Raw genomic sequence first — 20137 nt, 5'->3', positions numbered from 1 at the left:
CAAGACACCGACGAGGGGGCATCCAAACTAAGTATTTTTTTTTTTTTAGGAATTTTCCTTCAAGTTCGGGGGTGCGCGCTATACGCCGGGGCGCGTTATAGCAAGATAAATAAGATAAAGTAAGGGGGACTCTGATGTAAGGGGGGGGGGGGGGGGGACTCTGGCCCTCTACCAGATTACCTGCCCCACAGCTTTTGATGGGGACCCTTATGTAAGGGGGGGGGGGGACTCTGGCCCTCTACCAGATTACCTGCCCCACAGCTTTTGATGGGGACCCTTATGTAAGGGGGGGGGGGGGACTCTGGCCCTCTACCAGATTACCTGCCCCACAGCTTTTGATGGGGACCCTTATGTAAGGGGGGGGGGACTCTGATGTAAATGGAGGGGGGGGCTGAGATTTTAATGCGGATGGAGATAGTGTTAAAAAGGTAGAATAGTGTAACATTGTTTTAATTTGAAAAAGGGACATTCTATTATAGTGGCACGGCCTGGGGGAGTTAATGGACAGGTCATCAGGGTGACACACACAGGAAGTGATTGAATTTCCCTGGCTTACCACTTACAAGTATCCCTTCACCAGTCAGTGCACACACATAAAAGAAATGGAAACACGGGCCCTCAGGGATCCCGAGCCAAAATAAACAGAAATCAGCTCTTTCCACTGGCTGGGAGGAGGACGGGGGCCGAGGGTCAATGCTCACTGATAGTCTGATAAGGAAACACAACCCACCATCACTATCCACCCAGGCCAGCAGCCAATTCTAAGAGGAGTGTGTGTGTATAATTTATATATAATCTATCATATGTGTTACAATGTAGTTCCCGAGCCTGCGCAGGTATCAGGGGTTCTCATCCATGCACTAGAACCCAAGTTGCTCAATTATGGGTGAAAGCACCGGTCTACACATTATTATAATTTCTGCCCGGAGTTCTGTTTTAAAAGCACACCCCGCTAAAACGCGACTCTTACGTACAATGGGTGAATAACGTATTTTTATAATGGTCGTATGATGTATTCACAAGGATATTTCATGAAAGAAAAAGAAAGAGAGAGAAAGAAAAAGAAAGAGAGAGAAAGAAAAAGAAAGAAAGAGAGAGAAAGAAAAAGAAAGAGAGAGAAAGAAAAAGAAAGAGAGAAAGAAAAAGAAAGAGAGAGAGAAAAAGAAAGAGAGAGAAAGAAAAAGAAAGAAAGAAAGAAAAAGAAAGAAAGAAAGAAAATGAAAAAAAGAGAAAGAAAAAAAAAAAAGAGAAAGAAAAAAAAAAGAGAAAGAAAATAAGTAATGGCAGACCGCTGCCGAACCACCACCAGCCCCCAACTGGCAGCCCGATGCAGAACCACCACCAGCCCCCAACTGGCAGACCGCTGCCGAACCACCACCAGCCCCCAACTGGCAGACCGCTGCCGAACCACCACCAGCCCCCAACAGGCAGACCGCTGCCGAACCACCACCAGCCCGATGCAGAACCACCACCAGCCCCCAACTGGCAGACCGCTGCCGAACCACCACCAGCCCCCAACAGGCAGACCGCTGCCGAACCACCACCAGCCCGATGCAGAACCACCACCAGCCCCCAACTGGCAGACCGCTGCCGAACCACCACCAGCCCCCAACTGGCAGACCGCTGCCGAACCACCACCAGCCCCCAACTGGCAGACCGCTGCCGAACCACCACCAGCCCCCAACTGGCGGCCCGCTGCCAAAAAAACACCACCGCCCCCCCTGGCGGCCCGCTGCCAAACCACCACCGCCCCCCCTGGCGGCCCGCTGCCAAACCACCACCGCCCCCCCTGGCGGCCCGCTGCCAAACCACCACCACCGCCCCCCCTGGCGGCCCGCTGCCAAACCACCACCACCGCCCCCCCTGGCGGCCCGCTGCCAAACCACCACCACCGCCAAACCACCACCACCGCCCCCCCTGGCGGCCCGCTGCCAAACCACCACCACCGCCCCCCCTGGCGGCCCGCTGCCAAACCACCACCGCCCCCCCTGGCGGCCCGCTGCCAAACCACCACCGCCCCCCACTGGCAGCCCATTAAGACGTAACCAAGAAGTTTAATGAAAAAAAAGCTGCACTGACTCCATCCTCCACCCCCCTTACTGGACAGCTGTACATTACCCTATCCTGCCCCAGTGTGTTCAATGGAATCCCCACTCTGCACAAACAACTCTAAAAGGAAACGTTCTGTCACTTTCGGTGTACGAATGGAAACTCGTCCAGAACAGTGACAGACAAGTCCGGAGTCATTAGCATTGTGACACACTGCATGGGCTTGGGGATGAATGGATACATTGTGACGTCATGGAGAGTCACCAGATACAGGTTGGTGCTGCACAAGGATGAAGAGGACTGAAGGACATTGTCCAGGCCCGGGGACAGCCGTTCACAAGGACAGCCTGCAGGCTCTGCTGTGCCCAACCAACCCGAAATATACAGGCATGGGAATGCGAGTCACCACCACATGGCATGGTGTCACTGCCCAGAAAAGACTCTGAGGAGATCAGAGATACGTGACCTCAGACAAGGATCTGGGCTGTCCGGTTGTCACCTATTCATGTCCTCTTCAATAGTGATTAAAGAGAACCTGTCATACAAAAAATTAAAGATAAACCAACCAGCCGAAAAACAATCCACTTTTGGCATCTCCCCCCTGCCCATAGAGAATATGGCTGGTGCCCATTTAGTCCAGGAGAATGGAAGCCAACCTTCCAAATATGAAAATTGGACCAGATACAACACATAATATTCAGTAATTCTACAGGAGACGGTCAGAGACTGCAGACATGACGCAGGAGACGGTCAAAGACTGCAGACATGACGCAGGAGACGGTCAGAGACTGCAGACATGACGCAGGAGGCGGTCAGAGACTGCAGACATGACGCAGGAGGCGGTCAGAGACTGCAGACATGACGCAGGAGGCGGTCAGAGACTGCAGACATGACGCAGGAGGCGGTCAGAGACTGCAGACATGACGCAGGAGGCGGTCAGAGACTGCAGACATGACGCAGGAGGCGGTCAGAGACTGCAGACATGACGCAGGAGGCGGTCAGAGACTGCAGACATGACGCAGGAGGCGGTCAGAGACTGCAGACATGACGCAGGAGGCGGTCAGAGACTGCAGACATGACGCAGGAGGCGGTCAGAGACTGCAGACATGACACAGGAGACGGTCAGAGACTGCAGACATGACACAGGAGACGGTCAGAGACTGCAGACATGGCGCAGGAGGCGGTCAGAGACTGCAGACATGACGCAGGAGGCGGTCAGACTGCAGACATGACACAGGAGACGGTCAGAGACTGCAGACATGACACAGGAGACGGTCAGAGACTGCAGACATGGCGCAGGAGGCGGTCAGAGACTGCAGACATGACGCAGGAGGCGGTCAGAGACTGCAGACATGACGCAGGAGACGGTCAGAGACTGCAGACATGGTACAGGAGAACATGGCATTTCTGGCAGGATCAACAGTTATTTTCTATACTCGCTAGAAATGCAGCCATGACATGCAAGGATTGGTAAGCTGCAACACATTGCATTAAATATCCTTTAGGCCAGTATGTATTCTGCTACATATTTGTGGTAAAAAAATATATATATATATCCCAATAAGCATATATTGATTGGTTTGCGCAAAAGTTATAGCGTCTACAAACTGTGGGATACGTTTTATTTATTTTTATTTTATAAAACAAACAAACAAAAAAAAAAAAATTTGCAAAAAATAATTGTATTTTTCCCAAAATTGTCGCTCTTTTTTTATTTATAGCACACAAAATAAAAAACGGCAGAGGTGATCAAATACCCCCAAAAGAAAGCTCCATTTGTGAGGGGAAAAAAATAGGACATCAATTTTATTTGGGTACAATGTCGCACAATTGTCAGTTAAAGAAACGCAGTGACACATCGCAAAAAATGGCCTAGTCACGAAGGGGGGGGGGGGGGGGTAAATCTTCCAGAGGTCAAGTGGTTAACCTGTTTTGGTAAGGCAGCCCATTTGACATGAAGGTACTATGATACAGGTTTTAACAGACATGCAGCACCTTTTACAACAACGCTCACCGCAAATACGGCGGCTCCCGTCTGTGCATTGCAGTGCATTGGGCTGCATTACCCGGGTACGCTGGGATACTAATCAAAACGGACAGCGCCATAACGCACATCCTTGTTTCACATGCTACTGTGCAAGGCTTTAATGCATATTACCACAAAAATAAAAAAAAGTTTACCTTTTAAGAATTAGTTTACTTGTTTAAATACAAATCTCGAGACTGCACACACACTGCTGAGGGAGGGGGGAAACCCCTGAGGGCACACCGCTGGGGGGGGGGGGAACCCCTGAGGGCACACCGCTGGGGGGGGGGGGGAACCCTTGAGGGCACACCGCTGGGGGGGGGGGACACCCTTGAGGGAACACCGCTGGGGGGGGGACACCCTTGAGGGAACACCGCTGGGGGGGGGACACCCTTGAGGGCACACCGCTGGGGGGGGACACCCTTGAGGGCACACCGCTGGGGGGGACACCCTTGAGGGCACACCGCGGGGGGGGGGACACCCTTGAGGGCACACCGCTGGGGGGGACACCCTTGAGGGCACACCGCTGGGGGGGGGGACACCCTTGAGGGCACACCGCTGGGGGGGGGATGAAGCCTTGAGGGCACACTGCTGGGGGGGAAACCCTTGAGGGCACACTGCTGGGGGGGGGGGAACCCTTGAGGGCACACTGCTGGGGGGGGGAACCCTTGAGGGCACACTGCTGGGGGGGGGACCCTTGAGGGCACACTGCTGGGGGGGGGACACCCTTGAGGGCACACCGCTGGGGGGGGGGGGGGACACCCTTGAGGGCACACCGCTGGGGGGGGACACCCTTGAGGGAACACCGCTGGGGGGGGGGGGACACCCTTGAGGGCACACCGCTGGGGGGACACCCTTGAGGGCACACCGCTGGGGGGACACCCTTGAGGGCACACCGCTGGGGGGACACCCTTGAGGGCACACCGCTGGGGGGACACCCTTGAGGGCACACCGCTGGGGGGACACCCTTGAGGGCACACCGCTGGGGGGACACCCTTGAGGGCACACCGCTGGGGGGACACCCTTGAGGGCACACCGCTGGGGGGACACCCTTGAGGGCACACCGCTGGGGGGACACCCTTGAGGGCACACCGCTGGGGGGGGGGGGGGGACACCCTTGAGGGCACACCGCTGGGGGGGGGGGGGGACACCCTTGAGGGCACACCGCTGGGGGGGGGGGGACACCCTTGAGGGCACACCGCGGGGGGGGGGGGGGGGGACACCCTTGAGGGCACACCGCTGGGGGGGGACACCCTTGAGGGCACACCGCTGGGGGGGGGGGGGGACACCCTTGAGGGCACACCGCTGGGGGGGGGGGGGGACACCCTTGAGGGCACACCGCTGGGGGGGGGGGGGGACACCCTTGAGGGCACACCGCTGGGGGGGGGGGGACACCCTTGAGGGCACACCGCTGGGGGGGGGGGACACCCTTGAGGGCACACTGCTGGGGGGGGGGGGACACCCTTGAGGGCACACCGCTGGGGGGGGGGACACCCTTGAGGGCACACTGCTGGGGGGGGGGGGGGGGGACACCCTTGAGGGCACACTGCTGGGGGGGGGGGGGGGACACCCTTGAGGGCACACCGCTGGGGGGGGGGGGGGGACACCCTTGAGGGCACACTTTCTTTTTTCCTAAAGTGAACTAACCCTTTAACTCTACATCTGCCGATAGATGGATGAATGGTTAGGTCCTCATACATGACATGTAGAGGTTGGGGTCCCTCCACATACACACGCGGTGTCTTCTAAGTAGGACACTTGCCGTTTCTATGAGAAGACTGGAGAGGTGTCTGACAGTGCCGATCAGTGTTATTGCTCGCTCGGTCAGGCAGGGCTTCCCCTAATCCTTCGCTGATTTCCTGGGGATTCCCGCTGTGCTGGAGATACAGAGAATAAAGATGACCCACATTCCTCGCTCCTGCCTGCAGCCAGTGTACGGCCATACACGCATCACATTTCATGTTAAAGTGGACCTCCACCCTAAACTAAAACACCCACCCCCCCCCTCCATCTCTCCCAATTGGATATACTTTATTTTATTCACATTTTTTAAGATTTTGCACTGCACTAGGAAGGAATGACAATTGTGCCCCCCCCACGGATTCTGCAGATGTGTCCACAGGGCTTCTTGTCCCGATTGAGCCCTGCGGCACATCTGCGCATGCGCAGTCCCCCTACACACATGCAAAGGGAAGCCATTAGGCTAGGTTCATGCCTATGCAGGTTGCGGTTGATGCGTTTTCCCATTGTGTTTTTATTGGCCAGATTCAAGAAGCAATTTGCGCCTGTGTAACCATAGGTTACGCAGCGCAATTGCTTACTTGCTCCGGCGTAACGAGTGCTCCTGATTCAGGAACATCGTAATGCCGACTGCAGCCTAAAATCTGCGTGGCATAAGGCTCTTATGCCACGCATATTTTAGGCTGCATTCTTGCGGGGGCCGCTAGGGGGCGCTCCCATTGTGCTCAGTGTATAGTATGCAAATTGCATACTAACACCGATTCACAATGTTGCGCGAGCCCTGCGTACGCAAATTGCGTCGTTTCCGTACGGCGTGTTTAGCGTAAGGCTGCCCCTTCTAATAGTAGGAGCAGCCAATGCTAAAGTATACCCGTCGTTCCCGCATCGCGAAATTTGAATTTCACGTTGTTTGCGTAAGTGATTCGTGAATGGCGCTGGACGCCATTCACGTTCACTTGGAAGCAAATGACGTCCTTGCGACGTCATTTGCCGCAATGCACGTCGGGAAAGTTTCCCGATGGAGCATGCGCTCTACGCTCGGCGCGAGAGCGCGCCTAATTTAAATGATTCCCGCCCCCTACGGGATCATTTACATTAGGCGCCCTTACGCAGGGCAAGTTTACACAGCGCACACGCAATTTACGGAGGGCGCAGGGCAAAAAAGTTGCCCTGCGCCTCCGCAAGAAAGGGGCAAATCTACCTGAATCCGGGCCATTGTGTTTTTTATGTCTTTTGCATTTTAGGGAGGTGTCTGTTGTCATGCAAAAGAAACCAAGCAAAAACGCAAGCGCTGAGTTTCCATTGAAGTCTATGGAACCAAAAACGCAAACCTGCTGCAAAAAAAAAACATAAAAAAAAAATTAACTAAAAAACGCACCTTGTTGAAAAAGCACAGATATGAACGTGACCAATAAGAAAATCATGTTACATAGACTGTAGCGCGTTTCTGCAAAAGCAGAAGCACCAATACTTGCGCATACACATGGAAATCTTCTACGCACGCAGAGAACCCCAAGGCTGGGGAGAGCCCTTCAACATATCCAAGCATACACCAAAATGGCGGCACTGGAAGGGGCAGGCCACAAAAAAGGGCACCGAATATTACGCTTTAACCTCTTGGCGCTCACAGCATGCAAAAAAATACGGCGTCTCAGCGCCACGCGGTGGCGTTACTGCGCATGCGCAAGATTGGAGGTGCATGCTGGGTAGCCAGCGGCACAGATTCCCAGAAATTAATACAAGAGGGCTTCAGATGCCCACAACAGAGATGGACCTTGCATGCTTCCAAGATCAGGTTAGGTTTAAATGATTAACTAAAAAGGGAAAACATTAAAAGCCGTAGTAAACCCAGCTTGGTCATTTTTACCTACAGGTGAACAAAGCTTGCCTGTAGGTAAAATGAATATCTCCTAAACCTGCACCGTTTAAGAGGTATTCACACTTGATGCAGTCAGTGACATCACTGGCCCATGCACTCTGAAGGTCCGGCATACCGTGCCAGAGCTTTGTGCCGAAACCAAGGGTTCCCGTAGGCAGGTGTGGGAGTGACGTCATCGGGGCTCTGGCCAATCACATACAAGAAAGGGCGAAGATGTCAGCTCTCTCAGCGGTGACAGCCCAGTGCTGGAGGGCTTCGTTCCAAGGTGAGCATTTCATAATGTGCTAGTATGCCATTGCCTTGCAGGTCTTTTTTTTTGTTTACAACATTCACGGTTTACAACCGCTTTAATATCATTATCTAAATGTTAAATTTGATTTGGAGCCAATTACAGCGGAGTTTAAAAAAAATAAATAAAATGGATTTGAGGGACTGGAACTCCGCTTTAATATTCAAAAGAAAAGAAAAACAAAATAAAACCTGGAAGCCGATTGGCTACCATGCACAGCTGCACCAGATTTTGCACAATACAGTTTTAGTAAATCTCCCCTCACTGTGTAGCTTATTCCAGCTCATACTAGACCGTTGTCACACCCAGTTTTATCCAATTACCATTTTTTGCAAACATTCAGTTACCAGCAGAAAAACATAAAAGAAGTAAAAAAAAAAAAAAAAACACACAGTTACAATAATGATTTCATAAAGATACAATATAACCAAAGTGAATTGCAGTAAACCATCTGCAGGCCTCCATGGGATCACCCTACATCAGGCAGACAGATGGCAGTCCATTAATTAGACCAAAAAACCCCCCCCCCCCCCCCCCAGATCAGGGAGAAGGGCGGCAGCCCTCCTCCCCCAGATCAGTGAGAAGGGCGGCAGCCCTCCTTCCCCGGATCAGATCAGGGAGAAGGGCGACAGCCCTCCTCCCCCGGATCAGATCAGGGAGAAGGGCGACAGCCCTCCTCCCCCGGATCAGATCAGGGAGAAGGGCGACAGCCCTCCTCCCCCGGATCAGATCAGGGAGAAGGGCGACAGCCCTCCTCCCCCGGATCAGATCAGGGAGAAGGGCGACAGCCCTCCTCCCCCGGATCAGATCAGGGAGAAGGGCGACAGCCCTCCTCCCCCGGATCAGATCAGGGAGAAGGGCGACAGCCCTCCTCCCCCGGATCAGATCAGGGAGAAGGGCGACAGCCCTCCTCCCCCGGATCAGATCAGGGAGAAGGGTGACAGCCTTCCCCCATTTATCAGATCAGTGAGAAGGGCGACAGCCCTCCTCCCCCAGATCAGATCAGGGAGAAGGGTGACAGCCTTCCCCCATTTATCAGATCAGTGAGAAGGGCGACAGCCCTCCTCCCCCGGATCAGATCAGTGAGAAGGGTGACAGCCTTCCCCCATTTATCAGATCAGTGAGAAGGGCGACAGCCCTCCTCCCCCGGATCAGATCAGTGAGAAGGGCGACAGCCCTCCTCCCCCAGATCAGTGAGAAGGGCGGCAGCCCTCCTCCCCCAGATCAGTGAGAAGGGCGGCAGCCCTCCTCCCCCAGATCAGTGAGAAGGGCGGCAGCCCTCCTCCCCCAGATCAGTGAGAAGGGCGGCAGCCCTCCTCCCCCAGATCAGTGAGAAGGGCGGCAGCCCTCCTCCCCCAGATCAGATCAGGGAGAAGGGCGACAGCCCTCCTCCCCCAGATCAGATCAGGGAGAAGGGCGACAGCCCTCCTCCCCCGGATCAGATCAGTGAGAAGGGCGACAGCCCTCCTCCCCCAGATCAGTGAGAAGGGCGGCAGCCCTCCTCCCCCAGATCAGTGAGAAGGGCGGCAGCCCTCCTCCCCCAGATCAGTGAGAAGGGCGGCAGCCCTCCTCCCCCAGATCAGTGAGAAGGGCGGCAGCCCTCCTCCCCCAGATCAGTGAGAAGGGCGGCAGCCCTCCTCCCCCAGATCAGTGAGAAGGGCGGCAGCCCTCCTCCCCCAGATCAGTGAGAAGGGCGACAGCCCTCCTCCCCCAGATCAGATCAGGGAGAAGAGCGACAGCCCTCCTCCCCCAGATCAGATCAGGGAGAAGGGCGACAGCCCTCCTCCCCCGGATCAGATCAGGGAGAAGGGCGACAGCCCTCCTCCCCCGGGTCAGATCAGGGAGAAGGGCGACAGCCCTCCTCCCCCGGGTCAGATCAGGGAGAAGGGCGACAGCCCTCCTCCCCCGGATCAGATCAGGGAGAAGGGCGACAGCCCTCCTCCCCCGGATCAGATCAGGGAGAAGGGCGACAGCCCTCCTCCCCCGGATCAGATCAGGGAGAAGGGCGACAGCCCTCCTCCCCCGGATCAGATCAGGGAGAAGGGCGACAGCCCTCCTCCCCCGGATCAGATCAGGGAGAAGGGCGACAGCCCTCCTCCCCCGGATCAGATCAGGGAGAAGGGCGACAGCCCTCCTCCCCCGGATCAGATCAGGGAGAAGGGCGACAGCCCTCCTCCCCCGGATCAGATCAGGGAGAAGGGCGACAGCCCTCCTCCCCCGGATCAGATCAGGGAGAAGGGTGACAGCCTTCCCCCATTTATCAGATCAGTGAGAAGGGCGACAGCCCTCCTCCCCCAGATCAGATCAGGGAGAAGGGTGACAGCCTTCCCCCATTTATCAGATCAGTGAGAAGGGCGACAGCCCTCCTCCCCCGGATCAGATCAGTGAGAAGGGCGACAGCCCTCCTCCCCCGGATCAGATCAGTGAGAAGGGCGACAGCCCTCCTCCCCCAGATCAGATCAGGGAGAAGGGTGACAGCCCTCCTCCCCCAGATCAGTGAGAAGGGCGACAGCCCTCCTCCCCCGGATCAGATCAGTGAGAAGGGCGACAGCCCTCCTCCCCCAGATCAGATCAGGGAGAAGGGTGACAGCCTTCCCCCATTTATCAGATCAGTGAGAAGGGCGACAGCCCTCCTCCCCCGGATCAGATCAGTGAGAAGGGCGACAGCCCTCCTCCCCCAGATCAGGGAGAAGGGCGGCAGCCCTCCTCCCCCAGATCAGTGAGAAGGGCGGCAGCCCTCCTCCCCCAGATCAGTGAGAAGGGCGGCAGCCCTCCTCCCCCAGATCAGTGAGAAGGGCGGCAGCCCTCCTCCCCCAGATCAGTGAGAAGGGCGGCAGCCCTCCTCCCCCAGATCAGTGAGAAGGGCGGCAGCCCTCCTCCCCCAGATCAGATCAGGGAGAAGGGCGACAGCCCTCCTCCCCCAGATCAGATCAGGGAGAAGGGCGACAGCCCTCCTCCCCCGGATCAGATCAGGGAGAAGGGCGACAGCCCTCCTCCCCCGGGTCAGATCAGGGAGAAGGGCGACAGCCCTCCTCCCCCGGGTCAGATCAGGGAGAAGGGCGACAGCCCTCCTCCCCCGGGTCAGATCAGGGAGAAGGGCGACAGCCCTCCTCCCCCGGATCAGATCAGGGAGAAGGGCGACAGCCCTCCTCCCCCGGATCAGATCAGGGAGAAGGGCGACAGCCCTCCTCCCCCGGATCAGATCAGGGAGAAGGGCGACAGCCCTCCTCCCCCGGATCAGATCAGGGAGAAGGGCGACAGCCCTCCTCCCCCGGATCAGATCAGGGAGAAGGGCGACAGCCCTCCTCCCCCGGATCAGATCAGGGAGAAGGGCGACAGCCCTCCTCCCCCGGATCAGATCAGGGAGAAGGGCGACAGCCCTCCTCCCCCGGATCAGATCAGGGAGAAGGGCGACAGCCCTCCTCCCCCGGATCAGATCAGGGAGAAGGGCGACAGCCCTCCTCCCCCGGATCAGATCAGGGAGAAGGGCGACAGCCCTCCTCCCCCGGATCAGATCAGGGAGAAGGGCGACAGCCCTCCTCCCCCGGATCAGATCAGGGAGAAGGGCGACAGCCCTCCTCCCCCGGATCAGATCAGGGAGAAGGGCGACAGCCCTCCTCCCCCGGATCAGATCAGGGAGAAGGGCGACAGCCCTCCTCCCCCGGATCAGATCAGGGAGAAGGGCGACAGCCCTCCTCCCCCGGATCAGATCAGGGAGAAGGGCGACAGCCCTCCTCCCCCGGATCAGATCAGTGAGAAGGGCGACAGCCCTCCTCCCCCAGATCAGATCAGGGAGAAGGGTGACAGCCTTCCCCCATTTATCAGATCAGTGAGAAGGGCGACAGCCCTCCTCCCCCAGATCAGATCAGGGAGAAGGGTGACAGCCTTCCCCCATTTATCAGATCAGTGAGAAGGGCGACAGCCCTCCTCCCCCGGATCAGATCAGTGAGAAGGGCGACAGCCCTCCTCCCCCGGATCAGATCAGTGAGAAGGGCGACAGCCCTCCTCCCCCAGATCAGATCAGGGAGAAGGGTGACAGCCCTCCTCCCCCAGATCAGTGAGAAGGGCGACAGCCCTCCTCCCCCGGATCAGATCAGTGAGAAGGGCGACAGCCCTCCTCCCCCAGATCAGATCAGGGAGAAGGGTGACAGCTCTCCACCCCCAGATCAGATCAGTGAGAAGGGCGACAGCCTTCCCCCATTTATCAGATTAGTGAGAAGGACGACATCCCCCCTCCCCCTCCATAGATCAGATGTGTGGGAAGTGTGTCAGGGATCACCTTTCTCAGAAGACTCAGCTAGTAAAAGAATGACACGTGTGTATGAGTGTGCCGACATCCAATATCTATCTGAGCCGGCCGCCTGTACTCCATTCATGAGGACTCGATGTGGGTGAGATGACGGAGGATCACACATGACAGGTGGAAGGTCACGGCTTCTTCTCTATGATCACAAATTTCATCAGCTTGTTACAGCAAACAAAAGGGAACATAAGCCATACCTGTGTGACAGGTAAACACAACACACAGACACAGGGGTGTCACTGAGACACAACACACTGATCAGCTGTGCCACCTGTCAGGGGTACCAGGGATCAGTGGAGGTGGTGCCCACTACCAGGGGTACTAGGAGAAGTCTTCCAAGAGGTACCTGGGATCAGTCAGTAGTGCTTCCTGTCAGTGGTACCAGGGATTGCCTGTAGTGCCACCTGCTAGGAATACCAAGGATGGTTAGTAGCACCCCCCTGTCAGGGGTACCAGGGGGTTATCAGTATTGCCCTCGTCAGGGGGTACCAGGAATCAGTCACCAGCGCCTCCCTGGTCAGGCGTACAGGGAATCAGTCAGCAGCGCCCCCTGTCAGCAGTACCAGGGATCAGGTACAACAGACAAAGAGAACAAAGTGACATCCATGTGACCAAAATACAAGGACACGGTACTGTCACTGAAACCCAAACAAAAACTGCCTGAAAAAACACACTGATCAGCTGTGCCACTTGTCAGGGTTACCAGGGATCTAAGAAGCAGTACTCCCCATCAGGTGTACCAGGGATAGGTCACCAGTGCCCCCCTCATCAGGGTTAGGTCACCAGTGCCCCCCTCATCAGGGTTACCAGGGATCTAAGAAGCAGTGCTCACCTCAGGGGTATGGAGGAGAAGTCAGCAGTGATGCCCCTGTCAGGGGTGTCCGGGGATCAGTTGTCAGCGCCCCCTGTCAGGGGGATCAGTCGACAGTGCCCCCCAAATAGGTGTACCGGGGATAGGTCAGCAGTGCCCTCCCCCCATAAGGTGTACCAGGGATAGGTCACCAGTGCCCCCCCATCAGGTGTACCGGGGATAGGTCAAAAGAGCCCCCCCATCAGGTGTACCTGGGATAGGTCAACAGTGCCCCCCCCCATCAGGTGTACCTGGGATAGGTCAACAGTGCCCCCCCCATCAGGTGTACCAGGGATAGGTCAGCAGTGCCCCCTCCCCCATCAGGTGTACCGGGGATAGGTCACCGGTGCCCCCCCCCCCCATCAGGTGTACCGGGGATAGGTCACCAGTGCCCCGCCCCCCCATCAGGTGTACCGGGGATAGGTCACCAGTGCCCCCCCCCCCATCAGGTGTACCGGGGATAGGTCACCAGTGCCCCCCCCCCCCATCAGGTGTACCAGGGATAGGTCACCAGAGCCCCCCCCCCCCCATCAGGTGTACCAGGGATAGGTCACCAGTGCCCCCCCCCCCCCCATCAGGTGTACCAGAGATAGGTCACCAGTGCCCCCCCATCAGGTGTACCAGGGATAGGTCCACCAGTGCCCCCCCCCCCCCCATCAGGTGTACCAGGGATAGGTCCACCAGTGCCCCCCCATCAGGTGTACCAGGGATAGGTCCACCAGTGCCCCCCCCCCCCCCCATCAGGTGTACCATGGATAGGTCAGCAGTGCCCCCCCCATCAGCGGTACCACGTATAGGTCAGCAGTGTCCCCCCGTCAGGTGTACCAGTGATAGGTCAGCAGTGCCCCTTGTCAGGTGTCTTGGGGATAGGTCAGCAGTACCCCCTCCCCCTGTCATGTGTATCAGGGATAGGTCAGCAGTGCCCCTTGTCAGGTGTACCGGGGATAGGTCAGCAGTGCCCCCTCCCCTCGTCAGGTGTACCAGGGATAGGTCAGCAGTGCCCCCTCCCCTCGTCAGGTGTACCAGGGATAGGTCAGCAGTGCCCCCTCCCCTCGTCAGGTGTACCAGGGATAGGTCAGCAGTGCCCCCTCCCCTCGTCAGGTGTACCAGGGATAGGTCAGCAGTGCCCCCTCCCCTCGTCAGGTGTACCAGGGATAGGTCAGCAGTGCCCCCTCCCCTCGTCAGGTGTACCAGGGATAGGTCAGCAGTGCCAACTGTCAGGTGTTTCATATAGTACTTCTACCTCCCAGGGGCACCAAAAACTGGTAAGTATTGCTGCCTTTCGGCGTACCGGAAATTGGTCACAAGTATCACCTGTCAGGAGTATGGGGATCGATCAGCGGTGCTGCCTGTCAGGTGTACCAGGAATGAATAGGCAGTGCCACCTGTTGGGGCATTGAGAATCAGTCAGCAGTGCTTCCTGTCAGGTACTGGGGATCAGTCAGCAATGCTGCCTGTTGGCAGTACCAGGGAGCAGCAAGCAGGGCCAATTGTCAGGAGTACCTAGGATTAGCCAGTAGCGCCCCCTGTCACCAATACTGGGGATTAGTTAGCTGTGGTGCTTGTTAGGAGTACCAGTGGTAAATAGAATACCTCCTGTTGTGAGTAAGGTAAATCAGTAAGCACTGCCACCTGTCTGGGGGGGGGGGGGGGGGGGGGTAGTGGATTGGTCAACAGTGCGGCCTGTCTGGGGTACCAGAGAGGAGTAAGTAGCCTGGCAGGCATACCAGGAATAAAGAAGCAGCACTTCCTGCCAGGCAAACCAGGGATGAGTAAGTAATGCTACTTGCCAGGTATACTAGAGATGCGCAAGCAGTGTCACCTGCCAAGCATGCCAGGGATCAGCAAGCAGTGCTGCCTGTCAGGTACAGGGGGGGGGGGGGTCAGCAAGCAGTGCCTCCTGTCAGGTACTGAGGGGGAACAGTCAGCAGTGCCTCCGGTCAGGTACAGGGGGGAGGGGGGTCAGTTAGAAGTGCCTCCTGTCAGGTACAGGGGGAGGGGGATCAGTCAGCAATGCCTCCTGTCAGGTACAGGGGGGAGGGGGGGTCAGTCAGCAGTGCCTCCTGTCAGGTACAGGGGGGGGAGGGGGTCAGTCAGCAGGGCCTCCTGTCAGGTACAGGGTGGGAGGGGGGGGTCAGTCAGCAATGCCTCCTGTCAGGTACTGGGGGGGGGGGGGGAGATCAGTCAGCAGTGCCTCCTGTCAGGTACAGGGGGGGAGGGGGGGTCAGTCAGCAGTAACTCCTGTCAGGTACAGGGGGGGAGGGGGGGGGGTCAGTCAGCAATGCCTCCTGTCAGGTACTGGGGGGGGGGGAGATCAGTCAGCAATGCCTCCTGTCAGGTACTGGGGGGGGGGGATCAGTCAGCAATGCCTCCTGTCAGGTACTGGGGGGGGGGGGGGATCAGTCAGCAATGCCTCCTGTCAGGTACTGGGGGGGGGGGGGATCAGTCAGCAATGCCTCCTGTCAGGTACTGGGGGGGGGGGATCAGTCAGCAATGCCTCCTGTCAGGTACTGGGGGGGGGGGATCAGTCAGCAATGCCTCCTGTCAGGTACTGGGGGGGGGGATCAGTCAGCAATGCCTCCTGTCAGGTACTGGGGGGGATCAGTCAGCAATGCCTCCTGTCAGGTACTGGGGGGGATCAGTCAGCAATGCCTCCTGTCAGGTACTGGGGGGGGGTCAGTCAGCAATGCCTCCTGTCAGGTACTGGGGGGGGGGATCAGTCAGCAATGCCTCCTGTCAGGTACTGGGGGGGGGGGGTCAGTCAGCAATGCCTCCTGTCAGGTACTGGGGGGGGGGGGGGGGATCAGTCAGCAATGCCTCCTGTCAGGTACTGGGGGGGGGGGATCAGTCAGCAATGCCTCCTGTCAGGTACTGGGGGGGTGGATCAGTCAGCAATGCCTCCTGTCAGGTACTGGGGGGGTGGATCAGTCAGCAATGCCTCCTGTCAGGTACTGGGGGGGGGGGATCAGTCAGCAGTGCCTCCTGTCAGGTACTGGGGGGGGGGTCAGTCAGCAGTGCCTCCTGTCAGGTACTGGGGGGGGGATCAGTCAGCAGTGCCTCCTGTCAGGTACAGGGGAGGGGGGGGGTCAGTCAGCAATGACTCCTGTCAGGTACTGGGGGGGGGGGATCAGTCAGCAATGCCTCCTGTCAGGTACTGGGGGGGGGGATCAGTCAGCAATGCCTCCTGTCAGGTACTGGGGGGGGGGGGGGATCAGTCAGCAATGCCTCCTGTCAGGTACTGGGGGGGGTGGATCAGTCAGCAATGCCTCCTGTCAGGTACTGGGGGGGTGGATCAGTCAGCAATGCCTCCTGTCAGGTACTGGGGGGGGGATCAGTCAGCAGTGCCTCCTGTCAGGTACTGGGGGGGGGGGTCAGTCAGCAGTGCCTCCTGTCAGGTACTGGGGGGGGGGGATCAGTCAGCAGTGCCTCCTGTCAGGTACAGGGGAGGGGGGGGGGGGGGTCAGTCAGCAATGCCTCCTGTCAGGTACTGGGGGGGGGGGATCAGTCAGCTGTGCCTCCTGTCAGGTACGGGGGGATCAGTCAGCTGTGCCTCCTGTCAGGTACAGGGGGGGGGGGGGGAATCAGTCAGCAGCGCCTCCTGTCAGATATGGGGGGGGGGGAATCAGTCAGCAGTGCCTCCTGTCAGGTACAGGGGGGGGGAGGGGATCAGTCAGCAGTGCCTCCTGTCAGGTACAGGGGGGGGGGGGGGGAATCAGTCAGCAGCGCCTCCTGTCAGATATGGGGGGGGGGGAATCAGTCAGCAGTGCCTCCTGTCAGGTACAGGGGGGGGGAGGGGATCAGTCAGCAGTGCCTCCTGTCAGGTACAGGGGGGGGGGGAAATCAGTCAGCAGCGCCTCCTGTCAGATATGGGGGGGGGGAATCAGTCAGCAGTGCCTCCTGTCAGGTACAGGGGGGGGGGGGGGAGGGGATCAGTCAGCAGTGCCTCCTGTCAGGTACAGGGGGGGGGGGGGGGTCAGTGTTGGTCATCATTGTAGATCAGTCTACAGGGGACATTAGAGATCAGTATATTGTTACATTGTATCAGTGTCTGATATTATTGTCTATCAGTGTCAGTGGTGTCAGTAAGTAAAGTTGTTACAAAGTGTGAGTAGATTGGTGTCAGTGTTATTAGTTCCCTGGTGTCAGTGTTATTAGTTCCATAGTATGAGTGTTATTAGTTCCCTGGTGTCAGTGTTATTAGTTCCATAGTATGAGTGTTATTAGTTCCCTGGTGTCAGTGAAGTTCCCCGGGAAGTAGAAGCGTAGCACACACTGTAGTGTCAGTGTAGGGTTGTCACTCTCCGGGTGTCACTCAGTAAAGTTCTCTCATACTATCCGGCTGTCACCGGCTCAGTGTGTGGCCCTTCTCCCCGCTCTCTCCCTCCTCCCTCCTCCTCTTCCCCCGGCTCACCTCTCCGGTTCACAGGCCGGATCCGGACGGCCACCTTCACCTTGGAGTCGCTCATGTCTCCTCCGCCCGCAGCACCCGGACCTGCCCGGACCCCGCCGGCTTCCGTCTCTGTGGGGTGGGAGGTGACGGGGAGGAGGGGCCTGAACCGCGACGTCACGACGTCACGCTTTTAAAAGGCACCCTGCGCTGCGGCGAGGTTTTGATGGTTGCCATGGAGACCCGTCACAGGATTCTCCCGGCTCAGCATCACCTCAGAAAAAAGAGAGAGAGAGGGCGAGCATGGCGACCACTGACCACCCCCTACAGATCACTGGAGGGAGGTGTGATGTCATGAGTACACACTGAGCAGTGTAAATAACGTGTGGCATCATCAATAAGGTGTAAAGAATGTCTTCCATCATCAATAAAGTGTAAAGAATGTGTTCCATCATCAATAAAGTGTACAGAATGTCTTCCATCATCAATAAAGTGTACAGAATGTGTTCCATCATCAATAAAGTGCAAAGAATGTGTTCCATCACCAATAAAGTGTACAGAATGTGTTCCATCATCAATAAAGTGCAAAGAATGTGTTCCATCACCAATAAAGTGTACAGAATGTGTTCCATCATCAATAAGGTGTAAAGAATGTGTTCCATCATCAATAAAGTGTAAAGAATGTGTTCCATCATCAATAAAGTGTAAAGATCCTATGACATCATCAATAAAGTGTACAGAATGTGTTCCATTATCAATAAGGTGTAAAGAATGTGTTCCATCATCAATAAAGTGTACAGAATGTGTTCCATCATCAATAAGGTGTAAAGAATGTGTTCCATCATCAATAAAGTGTAAAGAATGTGTTCCATCATCAATAAAGTGCAAAGAATGTGTTCCATCACCAATAAAGTGTACAGAATGTGTGCCATCATCAATAAAGTGTACAGAATGTGTTCCATCATCAATAAAGTGTACAGAATGTGTTCCATCATCAATAAGGTGTAAAGAATGTGTTCCATCATCAATAAAGTGTAAAGAATGTGTTCCATCATCAATAAAGTGCAAAGAATGTGTTCCATCACCAATAAAGTGTAAAGAATGTCTTCCATCATCAATAAAGTGTAAAGAATGTGTTCCATCATCAATAAAGTGTAAAGAATGTGTCCCATCATCAATAAAGTGTAAAGAATGTGTTCCATCATCAATAAAGTGTACAGAATGTGTTCCATCATCAATAAAGTGTAAAGAATGTGTTCCATCATCAATAAAGTGTAAAGAATGTGTTCCATCATCAATAAAGTGTAAAGAATGTGTTCCATCATCAATAAAGTGTAAAGAATGTGTTCCATCATCAATAAAGTGTAAAGAATGTGTTCCATTATCAATAAAGTGTAAAGAATGTCTTCCATCATCAATAAAGTGTACAGAATGTGTTCCATCATCAATAAAGTGTAAAGAATGTGTTCCATCATCAATAAAGTGTACAGAATGTGTTCCATCATCAATAAAGTGTAAAGAATGTGTTCCATCATCAATAAAGTGTAAAGAATGTGTCCCATCATCAATAAAGTGAAAATAATGTGTTCCATCATCAATAAAGTGTAAAGAATGTGTTCCATCATCAATAAAGTGTAAAGAATGTCTTCCATCACCAATAAAGTGAAAATAATGTGTTCCATCATCAATAAAGTGCAAAGAATGTCTTCCATCATCAATAACGTGTACAGAATGTGTTCCATCACCAATAAAGTGTACAGAATGTGTTCCATCATCAATAAAGTGTACAGAATGTGTTCCATCATCAATAAAGTGAAAAGAATGTGTTCCATCATCAATAAGGTGTAAAGAATGTGTTCCATCATCAATAAAGTGTAAAGATCCTATGACATCATCAATAAAGTGTACAGAATGTGTGCCATCATCAATAAGGTGTAAAGAATGTGTTCCATCATCAATAAAGTGTAAAGAATGTGTTCCATCATCAATAAAGTGTAAAGAATGTGTTCCATCATCAATAAAGTGTACAGAATGTGTTCCATCACCAATAAAGTGTACAGAATGTGTTCCATCATCAATAAAGTGCAAAGAATGTGTTCCATCACCAATAAAGTGTACAGAATGTGTTCCATCATCAATAAAGTGTACAGAATGTGTGCCATCATCAATAAGGTGTAAAGAATGTGTTCCATCATCAATAAAGTGTACAGAATGTGTTCCATCATCAATAAAGTGTAAAGAATGTGTTCCATCATCAATAAAGTGTACAGAATGTGTTCCATCATCAATAAAGTGCAAAGAATGTGTTCCATCACCAATAAAGTGTACAGAATGTGTTCCATCATCAATAAAGTGTACAGAATGTGTTCCATCATCAATAAAGTGTACAGAATGTGTTCCATCATCAATAAAGTGTAAAGAATGTGTCCCATCATCAATAAAGTGAAAATAATGTGTTCCATCATCAATAAAGTGTAAAGAATGTGTTCCATCATCAATAAAGTGTAAAGAATGTCTTCCATCATCAATAAAGTGAAAATAATGTGTTCCATCATCAATAAAGTGTAAAGATCCTATGACATCATCAATAAAGTGTACAGAATGTGTTCCATTA

At 54.8% G+C, this 20137-nt stretch overlaps 1 protein-coding gene across 1 annotated transcript in view; it reads right to left on the bottom strand.

Moving 5' to 3' along the window:
• Positions 1–17674, bottom strand: part of KIF13B (kinesin family member 13B) — a 375782-nt gene extending 358108 nt beyond the window's left edge. The window contains exon 1 of the mRNA XM_040348102.1: positions 17548–17674. Coding sequence (XP_040204036.1) covers positions 17548–17602 — 55 coding nt within the window. The 5' untranslated portion in view covers positions 17603–17674. The remainder of the gene's footprint in view (positions 1–17547) is intronic.
• Positions 17675–20137: the final 2463 nt, after the last annotated feature.

Source organism: Rana temporaria, chromosome 4 (assembly GCF_905171775.1).
Source record: "Rana temporaria chromosome 4, aRanTem1.1, whole genome shotgun sequence".
NCBI classification, from domain to species: domain Eukaryota; kingdom Metazoa; phylum Chordata; class Amphibia; order Anura; family Ranidae; genus Rana; species Rana temporaria.
The sequence above is the reverse complement of the archived record's forward strand: the minus strand, read 5'-3'. Positions and strand labels throughout refer to the sequence as shown.